The sequence below is a fragment of the Vombatus ursinus genome, unplaced genomic scaffold (genome assembly GCF_900497805.2).
Source record: "Vombatus ursinus unplaced genomic scaffold, bare-nosed wombat genome assembly UNPS02014798.1, whole genome shotgun sequence".
Taxonomy (NCBI): domain Eukaryota; kingdom Metazoa; phylum Chordata; class Mammalia; order Diprotodontia; family Vombatidae; genus Vombatus; species Vombatus ursinus.
In genome coordinates, this window is record NW_020954576.1 from 61138387 (window position 1) to 61160706 (window position 22320).

General features: G+C 38.0%; 1 protein-coding gene across 7 annotated transcripts in view; it reads right to left on the reverse strand.

The window, feature by feature from the left end:
* Nucleotides 1-22320, reverse strand: part of LOC114050137 (signal-induced proliferation-associated 1-like protein 2) — a 257408-nt gene that overhangs the window by 35271 nt on the left and 199817 nt on the right. For 4 of the 7 annotated variants that reach the window (XM_027871725.1, XM_027871726.1, XM_027871721.1 and 1 more), the window contains exons 11-15: nucleotides 11719-11976; nucleotides 9445-9597; nucleotides 7726-7826; nucleotides 7141-7244; nucleotides 4416-4804 (exon numbers count right to left, since the gene is read on the reverse strand). In XM_027871725.1, the coding sequence (XP_027727526.1) occupies nucleotides 4416-4804; nucleotides 7141-7244; nucleotides 7726-7826; nucleotides 9445-9597; nucleotides 11719-11976 (1005 nt within the window). The remainder of the gene's footprint in view (nucleotides 1-4415; nucleotides 4805-7140; nucleotides 7245-7725; nucleotides 7827-9444; nucleotides 9598-11718; nucleotides 11977-22320) is intronic. The other 3 variants (XM_027871723.1, XM_027871724.1, XM_027871722.1) reach the window with 2 other exon arrangements.

The window sequence follows — 22320 nt, forward strand, 5'->3', positions numbered from 1 at the left end:
TCTGAACACCTAGCTGCTTACAAGGAATTTAAATACCTGGGCCAGCATAAACTATATCCCCAGGGCCTTGAAGGAACCTGGAGAGGAGAATATGAAATTTTAATTCCAATCTCCTCTGTAGGATCTACTTTAGGCCCATGAAATAGGCCTCCTTTTTCGGTCTTTTCTCCTCCTGAAACACCCCTAAACTTTCATTTTTTGCAAACCAACCCCCCTTTTCTCATCAGAACTATACTCTCTTGGGACAAGAAGCTCTAGCATCTCCAAAACACCAAAGAAAGTAGGAAAGAGAATGGTGTGTATGCAAGGAAGATAGAGGCAGTGGAGAGAGACTGGTAACATAGTAGGAGGGAGAACTGGAATGTTCTAACGTACTAATATAGCTCCGATATCACAAGTTAAATTGGCTTTGACCTTAAACTTTTGACAGCATCTGCAGACTAAGAATCCAGCCACCAGCCCTTTCGCTAACTATCCTGCTTGAAATGAGACAGCCTTTGTAAAGAGGTCTCTAAGAGGGGAAACAGAATAAGGTCAAATCCCCTCTCCTACAGCATATGCCATAGTTGCCCAGTCTAATGGCTACCATTTATATGTGAAAAATTAGCAGCCCCTTGGATTTCCAATGTTAGTTTACCAAAACAGAAGCTTTATACTACCTTAATAATTTGTTTCCTTCTATTGCACACTTGGGGAGGGGAGTAATTAGTCACTACTTTTAAGGGAGTAAGTATCCAAACATCAGATATAACCAATTATAATTTTTATAAAAATTAAATAAAAAACACAAAACAAGAAGTTTTGAGTTTTATCAACTTTATTTTCTCCAGGGATTTTTTATTTCTCATCCTATCACAAAAACTTTTTTTCTACCAAAGTCCTGTTCCTATGTTCCATGCAAGCATGGACGTGAGCCTGGGTTCTCTATTCAATCAACAAACATTTATAGAGAGTTATGTGCCAGGCACGGTGAGTTACCAATACAAAAACAATACAGTTCTTTCCCTCAGGGAGCATACATTCTATTAAGGAAAACAATATGTAGACACAAGTATACATAAAATATAGTCAACACAGGAATATGTGGGGAGGTGGGAGTACTAGCAGCTGGAGAGAAAAGGAGATGGACGTAGAGCTGAGCTTCGAAGGAAAAACAGGGAAGGGGCTAAGCTAGCAAAGCACAATTTGCTGAATTACAAGGGTTAGTAATTTGGCAATCATGCCTACTTTGCTAAATCTGAGAGCTAGACAAAAGCAGCTAAACTTTATGAATATAGTTTAAAATCTGTAATAAGATAGAATAGAGAAATTAAGATAGATATTCAGACATAAATGGGGGGAGATTATATAGAAATACGATTAATTAACCAAATTGGCCATATGTAATGGACACTTTTATTCTGTTACATTTAATGGTAAGTTTTAAAGGCCATTGCAATTTTGCTTACACTTTAGCTTTTTTTAATTTTAATTTTTATTTCTTTATTTTTTTAACATGTGTTTTTAAAATCTTAATCTTGAGCAGGTACCTATTCCAGACTGAAAAAGCTTAAAGTGTGGGCCAAATGATGAGCTTTATATGAGATCCTCTGAAGATGAATGTCTACGAGGTGATGAATTTTAGGGACCACCTCAATCAATGATAACTAAAACCAACAACAAAGTTGAGGAAGGATTGTAGTCTGTGCCAGCAAGACAGAGTAGCCAAACTGATGAAATCTTAGGGTACTCAAAGTCACCTCCTCCCCCACCCAGTACATACTTAATGTACATGTCTTCTTTATGTTTATATGTCTGTCTGAATTGAATACAAAGCCCAAGGACACAAATCGGGCATGAAGAACACATATCTATTTTCTCCTCATCTGGACTCTACAGAATTTTCTCAAAGTTTATAGAATCAAAATAGCTTAAGATAGATCCCATGTGTTTGAATAATTCAAATATATTTTCATTTTCTACCAGGTTAAATCAAAACAAGTTATCTTATACCTCAGGCTTTTCCTGTTTCTGTCCCGGAAGAAAGAAAGGTATGGAAAATTATAGTCTGGAATTCTGTAACGGGGTCCTATATTAAGATGCAGAGACGGTTCTGGTTTTAGTACTAGCCGGACTGAGTCTGGGTGATGGTGAAAGCAAAAGCCTCCAGTATTAAGTTGGAAATGGAGTTCAAAGTCATCATCAACTGTGAATTATGAGTAAAAGGAAGCCAAATTGCAAAAGATTCAACTCTCACAACACAGTTCGCTATCTACAACAGATGTGCACACATGCAATTTAAAGGAATGGAAAGAAAACAAAACCAATCAGAAATTCAATCTAGCACTTGTATCCGCTTGCCAGCAGTATGACCCATGCTAATTTAAATAAGACTTAAGGTATGCAAAAAAGCCCCCTTCACTTGTGCATAAATATCTACAGTCCTCTCACTAAGAGATACCTCCATATAGAGACGTGTGCACCTTGCAAGCAAAGATGACCACCCAAAGGATATTTGATGGCAATATAAAATTCTATTTATCATACCAACTACATTAGTCTAACAAAATATTATAACGGCAGGTGTTTTTCCCCAACTACTAGGTTCTGCATAAGACATTAATATGGGAACAAGATGCCGAGATACTTTAGGTATTAAAGCCAGCTCTCAACTGTCCGTGAAAATGGGTAGGGAGAATTTAGATAAATAACACCAGGGTAATTCTAACATCTAATTTTAGCTATACTCATTATTAGTACTCCCTTAAATCAAAATATGCGCAGTGAGGGGGCACAGTGGATAAAGTGCCAGGCCTGTGGTCAGGAAGACTCATCTTTCCAAGTTCAAATTTGGCTTAAGACACTTAGTAGAGTGACCTTGGGCAAGTCACATAACTTTATTTGCCTCAGTTTCCTCACTTGTAAAATGAATTAGAGAAGGAAAGGGCAAACCACTCCAGTATCTTTGCCAAGAAAACCCCAAATAGGGTCACAAAGAGCCCAATGTGACTGAAAAAATGACTGAACAATAACAAAATCAAAACATTCTAGGGCTAATAACAAGAAGCAGAACTATCTAAACTGAATACCTCTACAATTTTCCTGGTTTCTCAACTGGAAGTGATAATTAATGAAATGGTTAAATGATATATAGCAGAAATAGACGTGTTTTTTTTTTAAAGAAGCAAAAAGGTACAAATAATTCACACAATCAGAAATTCTCCAAGAATTGGAGTTTATCTCATCCTTGAGAAAGCTGTCTACCCTGGGTGCTGTAACTTTCTTTTCTATCACTCTCTTCTAAACTCTCTACAATATGATTTATGACCCCATCATTTATATGAAACCACCTTCTCCAAAATGTCCAGTGATTTCTTACCAGTCACCTCTACTGGCCTGTTCTAAATGCTCAGCCTTCTTGACTTCTATGTGACCTCTGATGCTGATGATCACCTGTCTCCTGGATAGTGTCTCCTCTCTCTAGGTTTCCATGACACTGCTCTTTCTCACTCTGTCTTCCTCTGCTAGTTCTCCCACTACCTGTTTTGACTGATCCTTCTCGATCTCCTTTGCCATTCTTCATCCACGTCATGCCTACTGAATCTAAGAGTCCTCCCAGGTCTGTCCTGGATCCTCTTTTCTTCTCCCTTTTTAATATTTCACTTGATGATCTCATGAGCTCCCAAAGGTTTAATTATAATCTTTATGCACATGATTCCCAGATCTATTATCTCTATCATTGGTCTCATGTCCTGTGCTACACATCACCAACTGCTTCCTGGACATCTCAAGCTCCAGTGTAGCTTTGTTAAGTCATGTGGAAATGCACAGCAGCCATCTCACCAAGAAGTAGTCTCCCCCTCCTCCCAATTGCCTGGCAGTCCACAAATCACGGGCTCCATATTTACTTCCTCAGTGATTGAACCAGTGAGCAACATGGGAATAGAAACAAGGATAAACCCGTTCTCCCACACTTCATTTCACAATTCTACAAACGTTTCCATCCTGCCCACAGGCTGACTTCTTTTAGGCATAGGTTAATTTCTTTCTGGACAGCTAGGTGGTATAGTGGATAGAGTGCCAGGCCTGGAGTCAGGAAGACTCCTCTTCCTGAGTTCAAATCTGGCCTCAGACACTCACTAGCTATGTGACCCTAGGCAAGTCATTTAACCCTGTTTGCCTCAGTTTCCTCATCTGTAAAATGAGCTGGAGAAGGAAATGACAAACCACTCCAGTATCTTTGCCAAGAAAACTCCAAATGGGGTCACAACTGAAACGATACCGCCACTTCCACCACCACCACAAATTTCTTTCTGGCTTTCAGCCAGGTCCTGTGCCAATCAGCACAGCTGGGTTACACATCACACCACAGAAAGTGGTGCTCACTGATGCTGTAAGCAGGTGGTGCCTACTCATTTGGGCAGTAGATTACATACCTGGAATGAGAAGATATTTCGCTGAGGTCACCCATGCTGCCTTCTGCAGTATTACTGACAGAGATGGCAGATGGATAGCTGTGAACTGCATAGAGCTTGGCCTGCTCCTCTTCAGGGCCAGGCACATCCGCAGAGTCAGCCCACTGCTCTGCCCGACTGTGCATCATGGACCTGCTGCCCGTCAGGTGCAGAGGGCCCATCATCGAAGTAGACATGCAGGGGGTTGTATCAATGCCACTGTCGGTCGAGGCCCCTTTAATATAGGTTAATCCCAGCAACTCCGGGTCCATGAGGTCTCCAGAACCAAAGTGCTTGTCGTCACTGTTGCTGGATGTGTTACTCGAGAGCGTGTTACTGCTAGAATGACTGGAACAATTTTTGTCTCCAATCTTGAAGAGGAAAAAGACAGTATTTTTAATAGATTTTCATTCCATTAATCTATAATTTCTATTAGTCTCACACATACCTCTCCAAATGACCAAACCCTGGTCATTGCCCACTGCCGGGGGGGACATACGATTTAAGAGCACTGATACTAACTGCAACAACACTGGACAAAGAGCATCAGATATCAGGCAAATCATCCAACTGAGAAACATTTATTAAGCACCTATGCTAAATAAATGATGAGTGTTATAACACAGGGAATACAGGCAGCAAAAACAGATCAGAAAGAAGTAAAACAAGCTTATTTTAAAGGCTGGTTCTGGGGAAGAATAGGCCCTCTCAAAATCCACACCCCCTGCCCACCCCACCTTGTTCCTCCCTTAGTTTGGCCTGAAATAAAAATCAGTATCAACTTCTTCAGGCAGAATACAGTCATCCATTTGAGCACGAAGCACAGACATGCTGTCACTATCCAAATGGCCATAAAGTCAGTAACAGACGTAAGAGCCAGGGACAGTATACACGCAACGGAAGTAGGCAGATGATTTACAGAAGGGACAAGGATTGCTTTTAATGGGAAAGTACTTCCATGATTTATATGGTGAAGATGGCAGTAGGAGCAGAATATTTAGGTAGTTAGAAAAGGCCAGGATTCTGGCTCTGCTCAAACAGGAGCACTATGCTTACAGCTGGCAGGTCAACAGAGCTTTAAGCATTCCAGTGAGATCATCATCCTCATTTTACTGATGAGGAAACAAGTTTAGAGGAGTTAAATGACTTGCTCAATGTTACTCAGTTAGTACTTGACTGAGGAGGGATTTGAACCTGGGTCTTCCCAAGTTTAAATTGAGTGAGATCATATTGTCTCTAGAGGAACTGTGGCAAGGCTCATACAGCTAAGGCCTGCATCTCCAAGGCCCAGATCACGTAATAGGACCAGGAACCAATTGGCAAATGACAACCAAAACTGAAAAAAGGTCCCGTCCCTAATCTATTTTCAGGTACTTGATCTTTATTCCTGTTAGATCCTTTTTTTCAAAAAATTACTATTTTCCCCTGATTACATATAAAACCAATTTTTAACATTCATTTTAAAAAACTTTTGAGTTCCAAATTCTCCCCCTTTCCCTTCTCCTCCGCTCCCTGAGAAGGCAAGCAATTTGATATAGGTTATATATGTTCCTGCTAGGACCTTAATAAGTCTCACTGATCTTTTTAGCAGATCTCATTATTCCTAGAACTCTGCCCATGCTTAGGGGTTTACAGATTTGGGGTCTGTAGAAAACAAAACAAAACTGGACAGAGTAAGCTTTTGTCTTCCATTCCAGTAGCCAAGTGAAGAAATATAGAATGCGGTTGGCTAGTGAACATCCACACTACTCTTAAATATCATAAAGATGAAGATTATTAAGCACCTACTATGTGTCAGGAACTATGCTAAATAAATGATGAGTGTTACAACACAGGGAATACAGGCAGCAAAAACAAATCAGAAAGAAGTAAAAAACAAGCTTATTTTAGACTTTCCAAATTTTTCATTAATGTAATTTGTGGCATAATGAATAATGTGAAAGACTTAAAAGTTGTGAAGACTTGGGTTCAAATCCTTCCTGAGATATTTACTAGCTAGCTGAGCATGGTGAAGTCACTTGGCAGCCATGTGCCTCAGGCAACTCCCCAGGACTGACCTACTAAATTGTAATCTGTCCATGGCAAATAAGTGTTTGCATCCTGATGTAATCACGACTATGTTGTGTAGTCATTCATGTGATGCTTTTATTTTAAAATTTGTTTCTGGAAATACATGGTGATAACTAAGAATGGACAGATTCTCGTTTTATGTTTAATTAGAAGTATGGTTCCAGTGAGCTAGAACATATATGTGTTAATTTTACCTTTATCAAAATTTTTCTTGTCATGCACTGATTTTAAATACAGATTATTTGATCCCAAGTTGCATTGGAGAACTTTCCATTATGTATTTTGGTCTTTTTTTTTTCTAGTTAAAGTGTTTTCATTAAAAGGGGGCGGGGTTAGGAGAGAACACTACGATCCAGTAATAAGAACCAGAAGGCTGGAGTTCTATTTTTAGCTCTGTCCCTGATTTTCATGACCTTGGGCAAGTCATTTACTTATCCCTGAAACCTAGTATTTTCCTCTGTAAAATCAGAATAAAAAAAGCCTGCTTCTGGTTTTTTCACCTCTAAGGCAACCTGTGAAGATGAAGAGCGATTCTTAAAGAACCTGGTCTGGACGCCTCTCTCTAATACATTAGTGACTCCGACATGGGTTATTAGTTCACACAGACAAGTGACTAATCTATGAATAAAAGACTTACATGAGAAAGCTTGTTCGGGGAATCTTTGCAACTTCCATCTTTCTGTAGGGCTCTCTCTTTATAGGAACTCAAGACTTTGGAAGGTGGTCCATGCCACTTGGTTTCTGCCACAAATGAAGAGAAGATTTGAGTTCCCAATTTCTAAGGTTAGGAAAATTCTCAAGGGAAAGAAAGATACCTGCAGAACAAATGATCAGGTGGGAATACAGAGGAATGTGATTCAAGGACTTCCTGGTCTTACCAAAATGCACACTCTTAGTTAATTATTTATTGTCACCAGAGTAACTTTTAGTTCCAACACTATCCTCACAGCCAACCACTACTACTATCCATAGTTCCTCTACTTAGTTCTCCGGAAGGCAGAAGTCATGTCTCATTCAGCTTTACATCCCCCTTGAAGCCTTGCACATAGTATCACCTACCTCACTAGGTTGTTGGGAGGAAAATGCTTGGTAGACCTAAAAGTAAAGTGCTAGAAAATGGGAACACTAGTGGCAGTTGGTAAATGCTCGGTTAATATCTATTGGATGAATGGACAAGCAAACATCGAAAGTCCTTAACGACCCCTGTGGTGTATATGATTACCAGAAAGTCTAGTTCCTTCCATAATTTCTTCTCGCTCCCTGGCTCCTTCACACTCCAGTGGACCAGAACTCTGGTGTTCATGAAGTAGAGGAGACTGGCACCTAAAGAGAAATAGGGAAATTAAGGCTCTTGTTTTCAAACCAAACCAACCCATAATCATGACCATTCTTTACGTCTCAAATTTCCAAAACAGAAATGAAAAGGAAATCCTACTTAGAAGCCATTTCCTCATAAAAAGATAGATGCCTTTCAGCTCCAGCCCAGCGCTGGAGCTGATTGAGTATGTCTTGAAGTCTGCAGAACTTTATTGAATTCACCAAATGGTCAGTCAGTAAGACCACAGGGGAGTTATAAAAGGTTAAATACCTAGAGTCATACAATGAACCTGTGGCAAAACACAGCCAAATCCATCCAGTTTGCATTCTGTTTGGCTCTCTTGATTTTGTTGCTTCCTTTACAATTAATCATTTTTAAAGGCAGTGGTAAAAAATTTGACTGGCTTTTGGGCAGTAGAGAGGTGGGCCTAGCTAGGAAAATCCTAGAAAAATCCAAATTTTAAAAGAAAAATTAAAAATTAAGAATGCAAAAAGCTATGAAAAAGAAAGGTTTTGTTAAATTTTGCCAAATGAGCTATTTTTATGGCATTTTTGCAAGCCTTTAACAGTTATATAAATGCTTGCTATTATTATTAGTTAGGAAATTATTACTTTAAAATGTTCATCTATTTATACAAATACTGTGTTTACAATTTTTAGAAAATCATGTATTTTCAAACAAAGTAAAATAAATATTCCTAAAATACAAATATCTAATTCTATACACAACAGAAAGTAGTAAAGGAATGGGTGTATGTTTTGTTTTGCACATGTTAATATAGTAACATAAAACCTTTCCTCTCATGCTAATATTTGACTTGGCCATTCTCTAAATTATCCCTTTAAAATGGCAGAGATGGGATTCTGCTGCAAAGCAACACGCCAATACACAGTTACTTGTAGCAATTACTTACTCTGCAGAAAAGTCTGGCTAGACGAGCATTTTTTCCCCATTTTCTTCCCATGAAATTTATTAATGTTTTCTCTGTTATTAGCATCAATCAATTCAGCTGTCACTATGCTCACAAGGAACCATATGACTTTGTTTTAGTCTGCTCCTAGACACTACGCATATACAACCAGAGATATTTTATAGAGAAACGTGTCAAGGCAATAATATTCTGCTGCTTGGATAACATGTCAAACGCTACGGAGTCTGTCACACACCAAAGGCTATGAATAAAAAAATGGTTTTTTGTTAAATTTTGTTAAATGAGCTATTTGTAAAGCATTTGGCATACCTCTAAAAGCTATTTAAATACTTGATATTACAATTAGTCAAAAACTACTACTTTAAAATGTTCATCTATTTATACAATTATTATTTACTATTTATCCTTTGATTTTGAGCAATATCTTAAAGGGAAAAATACATTAAAGAAGGTTGGGAGCTTACCCTTATTAAGTTTTTAAAGAAAAGCCACCAAAGGCTGGTCTTTATAATTTCCCTAAAGGCTTAATTTTCAACTTTATGTTTTATTTTACTGAAAGGAAAAAAAACAACAACAATAAAAACCAAACCAATGTTCCCACAGCAGTGAAATGATGTGATTTTTTTTAAAAGCCTGGTTAAATCCTATATAGAAAACTGGGGACTTATAGTGCAATAGAAAATCATCAATACCCGTCATATCCCACTTGCTGTCTCCAGTGGCTACTCCCGCTGGGTCCTGGGTCACTGGAAGATGACTGGTTGCTTGGTGAACTTCTGTAATGTTGACTAGAATCATTAACAGTGCACTGAGGTATTTGTGGAGTTTCAACATCTTGACCTGTCCTGTTTTGTTTTACAAATAGATTCATTTTTTTACAATTACAAAGAAAAGAAAGAAACATGTTGAGATGAAAAAAAAAAGAACCATTCAGAACAGGATAATTAAGCCATAAGCAATTAAGAGTTGATTATAATGAGATATGTCAGTTGCTTTATAGTTGGGAATGTTACAGTGAAAAGAAATATGTGTAGAAACAAAACCATACTTAATTACCTGCAGAACTCAGTATAATGATTCATGTGGAATGTAGAACGTAGGAAAATAGGAAGAGAGGAAAAGAAAAGATTGTAGAACTGGGATAAGAACAGCACCAATAGGTTTTTCATTACACTTCATGGCATTCTGGTGAGCTCTATTCATTTTCAAATGATCATCACTGTTCATTGTAATTCTGTTTCACTGAGAGTACAATTTGCCCATGAAACACAAAAATGAGTTAATGTTGGGGGCAGGCACAAAAATAGCTCTCAAATTCTTTTGCTATAAGATGTGCTCTGGGTATTATTTTATTTAATATTTTTACTGTATACCATCTTAACACAGAAAATATCTTTGAGGAATTTTTCCTTCATTTAAGCTTCAACAAAGGATTTTACTTTCTATATGTATATCAAGTTATTATGATGTATCCCTATCCTGGAATGTCTACTTGCATCTTTATTGGTATGGAATAGTCACTAAATTCATTGTGTCTTTAATTGAACTAGATTAAATACTCTTCCTTGGGCAGAGAGTGGAATTCGAGTCTCTTGAAATTTAATGAATAAAGAAAGAGAAAAGTAAGAGAACATTTGGCAAATCAACATGTACAAGGCTCTCTTATCAATTACCACATTTCATACACAACCTGTCAACCTTGTTTGGAGAAACAGTATACTTTAATGAGAAGAGGAACAGGGAAGAAACACTTTTAAGCTTCAAGAATAATAAACATTAAAAATGGGAGTTAGAAAGAACTGATTGGGTCTGGATGCAGATCGAAGCATACTTTTCTTTTTTTACTTTCTTATTTTGGGGGATGGGGGGGTCTGTGTTTTCTTTCACAATATGACTAACAAGGAAATGTTTTGCATGACTGCACATGTACAACCTATATCAAATTGCTTGTCTTCTCATGGAGGGAGAGGAAGGGAGGGAAGAAGAGAATCTGGAATCCAAAATTCAAAAAAAAAGAATGTTAAAAATTGTTTTTACATTTAATTGGAAAAAATTAAATATTTGGGGAAAAAAAGGAGTTGATCAGACCCTTCACAAATAAGTAACTTTATTTTGCCATCTAGGGAAATGCCTGCATGTAAGTATTTATCCAAATGAATTAACATGTTATATAGACACATCCTTCTACATACACACACACATGAATGTATATATGCACATATATATTTGTGTGTATATATGAATGCGTGCGTATCTGTAGCTATAGATATAATAAAAATAAAAAAGTTATACAGGTTAAAAATTCTAACCATTCCTCGAGCATTTAAAGAATACAGTTACAAGTTTTAAACACATGCTTTCCCCTTCATTGACAGTAATTTACTTCAAATAATAATTTTTTAAAATCCTTACTACGCCTGATTTAAGGGAGGAAAGGAAAGTATAAAGCTTCCTAATGATCACAGAAATTCTTGCAATGGTACCCATGTTACGATAATGGGATTTAATTATTAATTTTGCAGAGGATAGTTTTGTTTTATTTATGCTCATTACTTGTCTGCATAGGCTCCCGTCACAAAGTTTCCAGTTGTTATCTTACCCAGGGTGCTTAGAGCACAAATTACCTAGCAGCTCCTGTTTCACAATAGGGAAAGAAGAGACACTGTTTACTCTGCTGTGGGGAACCGTCTGCTCCTTGGGCAGTTTCCGGTTCTCTCCCAAGGAACCATTAAAATGAGAGAGGGATGACCTACTCCCTGCCTCTCCACCCCCTGCTTTCCCTCCCAAGTGCCTTCTGACCTTAGCCCAACTGTCTGGACCCCACTGTTTAGAACAAGCTAATTTATGAGTGACTGAGCCAAAGAAAAGTCCCATCCTAAAATACCCAGTCCTAAAACCCAAGGGGCTTATAAGCAGAGCCCACAGGAGAAAGGAAAGGGGAGACATTTAAGAATGAAGGATTTTACCTTGTGCCATCTGGCAACTTTCTGTCAAAGGACGTGCTGCGAGGAATAGCTGTTTGAGCCTGCTGGAGAAGCTGTTGGCAGGGCAGCCGGTCAGATGTTCCCAGGATCGGGGAGGCACGAGACAGAGGCTGCCCAGCAGGAGTTGGGACCCGATGCCAAGTTGTATTCCTCCTGAAAGGGGTTTTGTACTCGCATGGGGTACCTTCACTGTCGAGTTTATATTCCACCATCGGGATTCGGCAGAGCTCAGAACAACCCCTACAGAACCAAGAAGGGACATCGAGTCACCCAGCCTCGTCACACACACCCACACACTCACATGTTTCAGAAGTCTTGAAATTTCTTTCCAAGGTTCATCCTCTGACTGAGGGGAAACACCCCATGGTGGTGCATTACAGGTGGTGCTACAAACCTCACCCAAATGGAATCAGAAGGTTCTAAATTCCCTATTTATGTTCTAGGTTCAATTATCTATGCTTAGGGATGGGATGGTGTAATTCTTTGACAAAATAAAAACCACCCAACCACTAATAATGCAAAATAATTACCATTTGGTGGTTTAGTACAGAGAGGCATATGCATTCGTACCCCCTCCCATGACCAGCTCTGATTTTTTCTTAATCTCTTGCTATAATAATAATAACAATAATAATATTAATAACAATAATAATGACAAGAAACATATAGCACTTACTAAGTGCCAAACACTGTGCTAAGTGCTTTATAATAATTATCTCATTTGATCCTCACAATAACCCTAGGAAGTAGTTGCTATTATTATTCCCATTTTATAGATGAAGAAACCGAGGCAAAGAGAAGTTAAGTTATTTGTCCAGGATCCCACAGCTATTAGGTGCCTGAGACTGGATTTGAACTCAGGTCTTCCTGACAGTGGGTCTGGCACTCTACTCACTGTTGTCCCTACTATTGACAATCTAATCTAAAACCTACCTAGTTACTTTGGGCAGTGGAGGTAACATGGGATAATGAAAAAAAGAAGTCAGAAGACCTAGGTTCAAGCCCAGATTCTATCATTTATTAGCAATGTATCTATGGGCAAGTTAATTTTCTGATCCTCAGTTTTTACTTCTGCAAAATGGGAATAATAAATTCTTGCAAAAGAGTTGTTTTGAAGAAGCTCTTTGCAAACTGTAAACTACCATCTAAATGTGCGCTAATTTGAAAAAAGGAAGAAGAATCTGAAGTCACTCCAAATACATTGGCAGATATTCAATCAATTAATAAACATATATTAAGTACTTACTAAGTGCCAGGCATTGTGCTAAGCTTTAAGGATAAAAAAGAAGGAAAAAGACTGCCCTCAAGGAGCTTACAATCTAATAGGGGAGACCACATGCAAACAGATATATACGAAGCAATCTATACACAGCATGAACAGGATATAACTAACAGAGGGAAGACACTAGAATTGAGAGGGGTTGGGAAAGGCTTCCATTTAAAGATGGGATTTTGGGGCAGCTAGGTGGCGCAGTGGATAGAGCACTGGCCCTGAAGTCAGGAGGACCTGAGTTCAAATCCAGCCTCAGACCAAACACTTGACACTTACTAGCTGTGTGACCCTGGGCAAGTTACTTACCCCAATCGCCTAATTAAAAAAAAAAAATAGAATTTTAATTGGGACTTAAAGAAAACCAGGGTTGACTATTTCAGATAAAGGAAATTGGAAACGGAAAATTACATAATAATGAATGGGAGGCTATTTCAAGAAAACATTAATGAAAGTCACAAAAAGTATTCCAGAGCCATAATAAGCTGTCTCACCCCCTCCCAGCCTCCAATACATTATGTATTTCAGTTATCTGTGTTTATACTCTTATCTAGTAGACTATAAGCTCCATAAAGACAAGGACTGTGTTATATAAACTAGTTATCACTGCCAACCCTTATCTATGTATAATAGGCACTTAATTGTTTTTGTTGTTGAAGAACAGGTGATATTAGTCAGTCTTTCTTTTCCTTCACAAAAACAATGACATTAAAAAAAAATGAGGAATCTGTGAAGAGAATTTGGGAACTTGAGAAAGTAATTGGATTAGTTTCCAAATTTCTTATCCTTCTCATATAATTTATTAGAATACTTCATACTGACTTCCGTTAACTCAGCTAAAGACCACCTTCTGCAAAAAAATATTTCCCAGTCCCCCTTAATCTCCGTGTCTTCCCTCTGAGATGACCCTTAGTTTATCTTATATTTATCTTGTTTGTATCATACTAGAATACCCTCTGTGAGCTCCTTCAGAGAAGGGATGAGGTTTTTTCTTTTCTTTTTTTGTTTCCCCAGCACTTAGTGCAATGCAAGGTACTCAATAAAAGATGGTTGATAGATTACTTATGATGTATAACTCCAGGATTTAGTAAGATATCTTAGGCTTTTGTTTTTAATCACCCTTATCTACAAAAAGTTTACATGGAACATCTATCCAGTCAAAACCAACACCCTCTTTCCCTTGAAAAGTCATCCAGTTTTTTCCAAGAAGACTTCTGGACTGCATGTTTTCTTGGAATGTCCTCAGAAGGCTCTGTCAACTACTAGATGACAGGATAAAACACCCAGAGTCTGTTCAAACAACAAAGGAAAAGAGAATGGGGAGAACTCAATCTTCTTTCTTTGTGGCTTGTTGTCTCCTCCTTTTCCTTAGCCTCCTTGGAAACCACCCTGCTCTCCAAAGTTTCCTTGGCCTCTGCCACCAACCCCCTCCCTCTCCCTGGCCTCCTCTACCACCTCCTTGACCACTAAAGTCTCCACAACTACCACTTCCACGACTGCCAAGAAGGCCTCCAAAGCCACTGGGCTTGGCCCAGACCAGAGTTAAATGTTTTCATCAATCTCCGCATCTTCCATGACCTCTTTCGCGCATTGGCATCTTCTGAGTTGAAGTCCACAAAATCAAACCCTTCAGATGACTCTGTCTCCTTGTCAGTGACCAACTATTCTGGCATCAACAGAGCCATGAAATAAATCTTTCAATGTTTCTTTTGTCATGTCTTTGGACAGACCTTTGATGAACAAAGTTTTTTAGGACTGGATCCTTGGTGCTGCCCCCAAGATAAAATATAATCTCTTTACCTTGACATTTAAAAGTCCTCCACCATTTGGCTCCAATCTGTTTCTAAGGCTTATTGCATATTATATCCCTTTAAGCATTTCATTGTCTGGCCAAATGGACCTACTTGCTGCTACTCATACACAGAATTCCATTCCATTTCCATGCCTTTGTCCAGTCTATTATCTCATCTTGTTCTGATAGTGTCTCTAACTTCATTCAGAGCTCAGCTCAAGGGCCATCTCCTATACAAGGCCTCACTCAATCCTCCAGCAACTAGTGGTTCCCTGAAATGATTGTGCATGCACCCTGTACATACCTGGTCTTTGCTAACAAATGGCCTGCCATTCCTGCTGTTAAAATGCAAGATTCTTGAGAGCAAGAGATTTGCTTGATTTTTATTTTTTTTATCCCCAGCATCTAACATGATTGACTTTCCCTGAGCTGATGATGGTAAGACATGTTCACCCAAGCTGAAGATTAAAAAAATAATAAGTAAATCACAATCAATGAAAAAATTTAGGACTAACTCACGTCTAAGTCTTATGGACTTCTACGCCAATCAAGGTGCATTTTTTACCCAGCTTGATGGCTCCCAGAGAAGCAATCTCTCGATGCTCTTCCCTATATTCAATAGATCAGTAAGGTACTTAAGTTCTTTTAGTCTGGAAAAAATATATTTTATGTCACTTACAGTCACCCTTGGGTCTCCACTAACAAGTTACATACTGCAAATAGCACCATTAACAAGTTCAGAGTCAGCTCACAAAGCCAATTACTCCAGTTTGTCATTCCAAGATGAAGCCTGTGGAAGTTTTGATACTGGAGTGTTCAAGGCAAGCCTTTTCAGGTTTAATATGCTTATATATGAAGCAGTCATCTTTAAAAGCCTTGAGACCTCTCTGTACTCATTCCAGAGCTAACAAAGGACTTTCTAAGATGTTCCACCTTTAATGAACTACATGATGCTTTTAAAAAGTTTGAGTATAATACTCCCGAGGAAAGCTGAGGGGCTTTTGTACATACCGATTATGAACCAGCTGCCTTGATAGCCACATAAAAACCCTGCTTTTAAATGCAACATAATGACGTCTCTCTCAGCCTATCTGCTGAACTTTCATTGACAACAAGCGCAAATATTCACTGTGATTGGGAATGCGACTATAGCTTAACCATATCATGACCATTTTTCTCCTCTGTGCTTAAAAAAAAAAGCAGCCTTTTACAGAAAGCCTAATTATAGAATTTACAAAAGCCTAATTACAGAAAGAAGCAGTGAGAAATAAAGAATAAATGATCCTCAAGGGTTTTGTGAGTACAAAAAGATATGCATATACATGCAAAGAATCTAGTTTTGAAATTAACCCTGCCTCCTTCCCATTAACCTATAAGCCTTCATTAAAGTCCAAACATACTGTCTCGTAATGGTGCAAAGGTGACCCTTTATTCTTGAAAGCTATCAGCTGTTTGGGGAGGTTTATCACCAGAAGGCTGGCCATCAGGTGAAGAACTATTTTTTGCTATGGCAACTCATTAAGGGTCATCTGTTAAAGCAGGGAGGGGCTGAAATCTAACTAGGTGGAAGGAATGTCTACACCAACTATGTCATGCATCCTTCTGAATTACTGAAAAATTTCCTCAAAAGTAATTTCTCTCTCAACTCTCAAGTGTGTAGGGCAATATAGAGGGATCAATGGCTTAATTTCCCAAATAGCAAGGACCTTAAAATAACATCTATTTGGCTTTGGAATATGAGATGTATTATATGTTTCTTTCTGTGTTTTCTCCTTGTAATTTTTGTCATCTTATCCACTCCTGTAAGAATCAATTCTCTCTATAAAACTGACTCCCACAAGTATCTATATTTAGCCCATTCTGTCTCTTGAAACTTAACATAAAAAGGTATCTGTATGACCTTGGGTAAATCATTAACCTTCTTGGGCCTCACCTTCCTCATCTACAAAATAAAAAGTCTGGGCTAGATTTGTTTGTTTATTCATTTATTAGTCTTTTTAAGCTCTGGATTGGTGATCTGATGATCTCCAAATGCCTATAAGACATCTCCACCTTGAAATCCTATGGGTACCCTACGCACAACATATCCATATTCTTAATCTCCTTTTATAAGGTAGGCCAAGGTGCCACCTTTTCTACAAAGCTTTCCCTGATCCCCTCAGAAGTTAGTGTTGTTTTCCTCCTCCATTTTTCCTAAAACACTTAGTTTGATTTCTCCCTTTTACTATACTTATGTGTATACTGATAATCTGTTCCCTTGCGATCCAGTTGAACGTAAGCTCCTTGAGGGTCAGTACTATTTCCCCAGAATTTAGAAAGATGCCCTGTATATATTAGGTCTGAATATCCATCTGTTCATTTGAGTTTTTTTATCTTAAGAGATAATGTCATTATTCTGCATCCTTCTAATACATACTAAGAGCAAACCCACTTGATGGCAAATCTGAAACAGGATTTGGTATGGGTTTAGAATCGAGTATCTCAAATTTATTCAGTTTTTTTTACTTATTGTCATTTAATATTTATTAAATGTATACAGTGCAAATCATTGAGAATACTGAATATATACAATTGAATATATGTGCACGTGTGCGTGTGCTTGTTCTGTTGTTCTTTGCATTACTTGGCAAAACAGTTAAAGTTTCTATCAATCTCATTTCTTAATTCAAAAGATGGGGAAAGATGAAGCTTCCATTTTCTGCATAAAATGAGAAAGTACGGATGCTGGGAGGATTTGGTGGGCTTATAATACCTTTCCTATTCCAAGTACTGACCTAGGGCTGGGTTTTGAGCTGTTTCTTGGGGGGTGTGTGTGTGTGTGTGTGTGTGTGTGTGTGTGTGTGTGTGTGTGTGTGCAAGGAAGAAAGCAACGAAGGGCTGTTTGAACTTTTGTTTGTAAAACATTTCTCTCAGCTGTCATGAGAACAGTAGTCTTTAATAAGGCATTCTCAAAGTTTCATATTTATTGGAAATATCTTATAAAAATGCAGTCATGACCTGAGGCTTCTGCTGAGTGCCTGAATACTATATTATGCTGAAGACAGAATACAGACAGAATCAAGCAATTTCCAACATCTCAGCTATGCCAAACATACATGTAAATTATCTTTTCCATTTCTCTAATTGGTCCCCTGCTGTCCTCTAAAGAACTCCTCTCAAAAATAATTTCATTGAAAAACAGCTAATCTTATTATTATATTCTTACTCTAAGTATAAGCATGTGTTCTGGTGCTCAATTTAATATGACTTATAACTAAGCGGTGCAGGGGATAGAGCGCTGGGCTTGGAATCAAGAAAAATGATCTTCCTGAGTTCAAATTTAGCCTCAGACACTTTCTGTGTCTTCACACACACTAGCTGTGTGACCCTGGGCAAGTCACTTAACCCTGTTTGCCTCAGTTTCCGAGTTAGAGAAGGAAATGGCAAACCACTCCAGCAATTTGCCAAGTAAACCCCAAATGGGGTCACAGAGAGTTGGACACCATTGAAAACGACTGAACAAAAAACATTAACAACTAATCCTAAACATTGTAGCTTTTGCTTTATCAATTTCACTGACTATATTTTCCACAAATACAATCTTCTAGTCAGACTATACAGACTTAGATTCATATACACCAGGCTTTGCCTAGATACACCAGAAATTCCTTTAAGGCTAGCTCTATACAGGAAACTTCCCTAGAGGCCATCCTCTTAGTGAAATGATTAGGCAGATTTAAAGTACGCACGAAAGACTCATCTCCGCAGTAATGCATGTCACTGCAAGCTGTTATAGCTGCTTTGCATCTCATTTTGCATTTGTTCTGTCTTCTCCATGTATCATATATCCTATATCAGAAACACCACCAAGAGGCAACGGGACACTGTGGAACAAGTGCTGGATTTGGAGCCAAAGGACTCGAATTCAAACTCAGGCTCTGCCACTAGATACCTGATGCCTGTGTGGCTCTGGGCACATCACTAGACCTCTCTTGGTCTTTCTTTTTCCATCTGTAAAGTAAGGGGTAGGAGGAGTGAATATATAAAATCTTTTGTCGTTCAATGTTGAAGAATGCAGAACCAAAGGATGTACATGGTGACTGCAACATAAACACCACCAACCAGCAACAAAACTCAGGTCAAATACAAAGAGCAAAGTTGGTAAACGTTAAAGTGAAAGCACCCATATTTCCTTTGTGTTAAACAACAAACAACAGAAAAGGGAAATCTGTTGCGACCACTCTACTTAAGAACTGTTGGTGAATACATTTGAGGTTAGTTTGTGTGTCTGCCAGGACATATCCACTCTTGTCAAATCAAAATGTGTCCCACAAAACTGAATACCCTCAAAAAGGGAAAAATATCATCTTCTAATTCTATTGCAAGTCTGCTGCACCTGATGCATTGCAGCGCTTTTAATTGACAAAGAATAGATGATCTTGTCTCCTGGGCAACTTCCACTGCAACCAATGGTAAGGGGAAAAAAAAACAACAAGCTTTAAAGATTTTTTTTTTCCCCTCCACATTAACAGAAACTCAAACTTCATTGATAAATGTATCTGGCTTCCTCTGAGATACTAGGTACAAGTCAAGGAGGGACTTAAGCTGCATTTATAGCATCTGGCACATTTTCTGTAGTTGGCTTGCCAAAAGGAAATACTCAGAAATTTTAGATAAGGCTGCAAGATCAATTACATGCAAGCATTTTGATTTCCTCTTTGCTTAACAATAAATGTACATATCATCTGCTTATACTTGAGTATCTTAATTACCATGCTAGAAGGAAAATAACACAAACTGGGACAGATTCAGCTTTAGGGTTAAAAAGAAATCTAATTGCTAAATCTGTAGTTTAGCTGGGAAAACTTTTCCATTTAATCTTTCACTACCACAGTCTGGAAGGCAGTGTATTTTGCAAAGATGAGCCTAGGTCATGAAAGTCTGTTAGGTAATTATGTCAAAATCCAAAACAAAACTGGTGACAAGTGGAAGCATTTTCTAGAACTCTCCTATGGTTTTATGATGCTATGCTATTCAGATAAACACAACCCTTGTTGGAGTATGTGATCATTTTAAATATATCCCAGGCAACTTGGGGAGGGTCTATTCTTGATCAAAAAGACAATGATGAACTTGATTTTGATCACCGTCATCATGTTATTTCATGTTATTCTAGGCCTTCTGAACCCATCAATTTTGCTATTGTTTAAAGGTGGGCTCCCCAATGAGTTGATCACAGTTAATCAGAAGGGAGAATAAAAGTGCAGCCTAGCCTGTTGTGGGAAGCCAGGTGGGCAGCTGATGGTAGAGAAACAAAGAGCTGGAAAAGTCCATTTACTTATTCCTGCATCCCTGAAGCCGTCCCCGAACAATATACCCTTCGAAATAGCCTTTGCTGAAAATGACTCCACTCCTGCCTGAGGCGGCCCATTCCACTTTTGTATAGCTCTAATCCTTAAGTTATTACTGTGCTATAAGAAATGATAAATGTAATGACTCCAGAGAAGTATTGAAAGACTTTATATGAAACAATGTGAAGTGAAGGAAGAAGAACCAGGAAAACAACACACACAGTGACTACAACAAGGTAAATGGAAAGAGCCAGGACAAAACAAGTGAAACTGAACATTGTGAAATTATGAAGAACAAACATGGCCTTAGAGGATGAGGAGAAGCCTTCTCCCTGCAATACCACAGCAGAGGTTGGGTCCATGGATGTGAAACATGGTGGATGACAGATTTTTTAAAATGTGCTTTGATCAGTTTTGCTTATTTCTTTTTCTTTTTTTTCCTTTTTCTGCTTAAAAAAATCTTTGTTATAAGTGATGTCTTTCTGGAAGAAGGCAGCGGGACAGATACAGAAGAAATCTAGGCAATGTGAAAATAAAACTTATTAAAATCTAATTAAAAAGAAGCTTTTCTTTGTATCAAGCTTAAATCTCTCAGTAACCTCCATCCAATGCTTCTTGCTTTGTCCTGTAAGGTCCAAGCAAAAAAAAAGGAATTTTCTTGGCTATAAATGTTCCTCACTGTTAAGTATTACCTATATGGTATAATACAATGGACAGTACCTGGCCCATAGTAGGAGTTTAATATAGTTTAGCTGTTTGTTTAACAAGTGGCCTTGTTTTACAGCTAGCAAAACCAAAGGTGTGGAATACAAACATACAACTTCTATCCACTCACAAATACTTTGTGGAAGATTTGGTGCCTGAGTAATAATCTAAGCTGCCAAAGGGTGTGGATATTGATTCACCTAGATAACTAGGAAGCAACCATACAATATTTTCATTTTACAGGACAATGAGGGAACAACAATTTAATCTCTAGATATTGGGAAATATTTGCTAATTCTTCTACTCCTCCCTAACTGGTTCCTTCTTTTACTCTTCACCAAAAATATTCCAAATCTCCCGTTTTCTCTTTAACCATCCCTCAATTCATTGTCCCTGCATGCTCTCAGATAAGGACTTCAACCCTTACTTTACTGAAAAAAACTGAGGTCATTTAGTGTGAGCTCACTTTTTTCTATCACGTTCATCTTAAAATCCCTTGACATCATTTCCCACTCTCTCCTATCCTCTAGTTTCTGATCATTAAGGTCGTATTTTTTTTTTTTCTTGTCAAGGCTAACATCTCCACTTAAACCCTTTCTTATCCACCTCTCTTCTCAAGCACCTATCACTCTAATTGTCAATCTCTCCCTCTGTACTGGTTCCTTCCTTACTGCCTTCAAATATACCCAAGTTTATCCCATCCTTAAAAATCTTAAAAAAAAAGATCCCACCATCTTCTCAGGCTGCCATTGTATATTTCTCCTCCTTTTTTCACTCAAATTTCTAGAAAAATAATATCTACACGTGCTGCCTTAATTTTCTTTCCTTCCCCTCACTTGTTAACTCTTTGCAATTTGGCTTCCTACCTTAGCACTCAAGAGAAACCACTCTCTCCAAAGTAACCAAGGACCTTGCAATTGCCAAATGACCATCTTTCTCAGTCTCAGATCTTATCTTTTTACTCGAAGAAGAAAGGTGGTAGAAATTATCAAATAATTCATATCCTATATATTTATCCCTAACAACGTTTTTCCTACCACTTTTAGCATAGGTAGATTTAGTCCTTATCCTAATATTTTGGGGGTTACAAATCTGTATCATACATAAGAATAAGACCATTACCATAAAGTAACATTGCTAATAAATAGCTTAACACTTACTAGAATGGCATTTTTTTATTATTAGATAATTTTTGTATCTCAGCTCTATAACATATGCTATTACCAATGCCTACTCTACCAAAATTTTTTTTCGCTTTTAATAATTTTCAAAACTCATGCACATACCATGAGTATTGGAATTCAGGGAACAGAGATCCCCTCCCCCTAATGCACTAGGGCAATGACAATTGAAAGACACCATGAATATAAAAACAATTGCTTCAGAGCTCAGATATAGTAAATATTGCTATCCTGTTGTCATAAGCATGTTATATTTCCTAATAAGGCACAAAAAAACCTGTTTTTATTTAAGGTAACATTATGCTA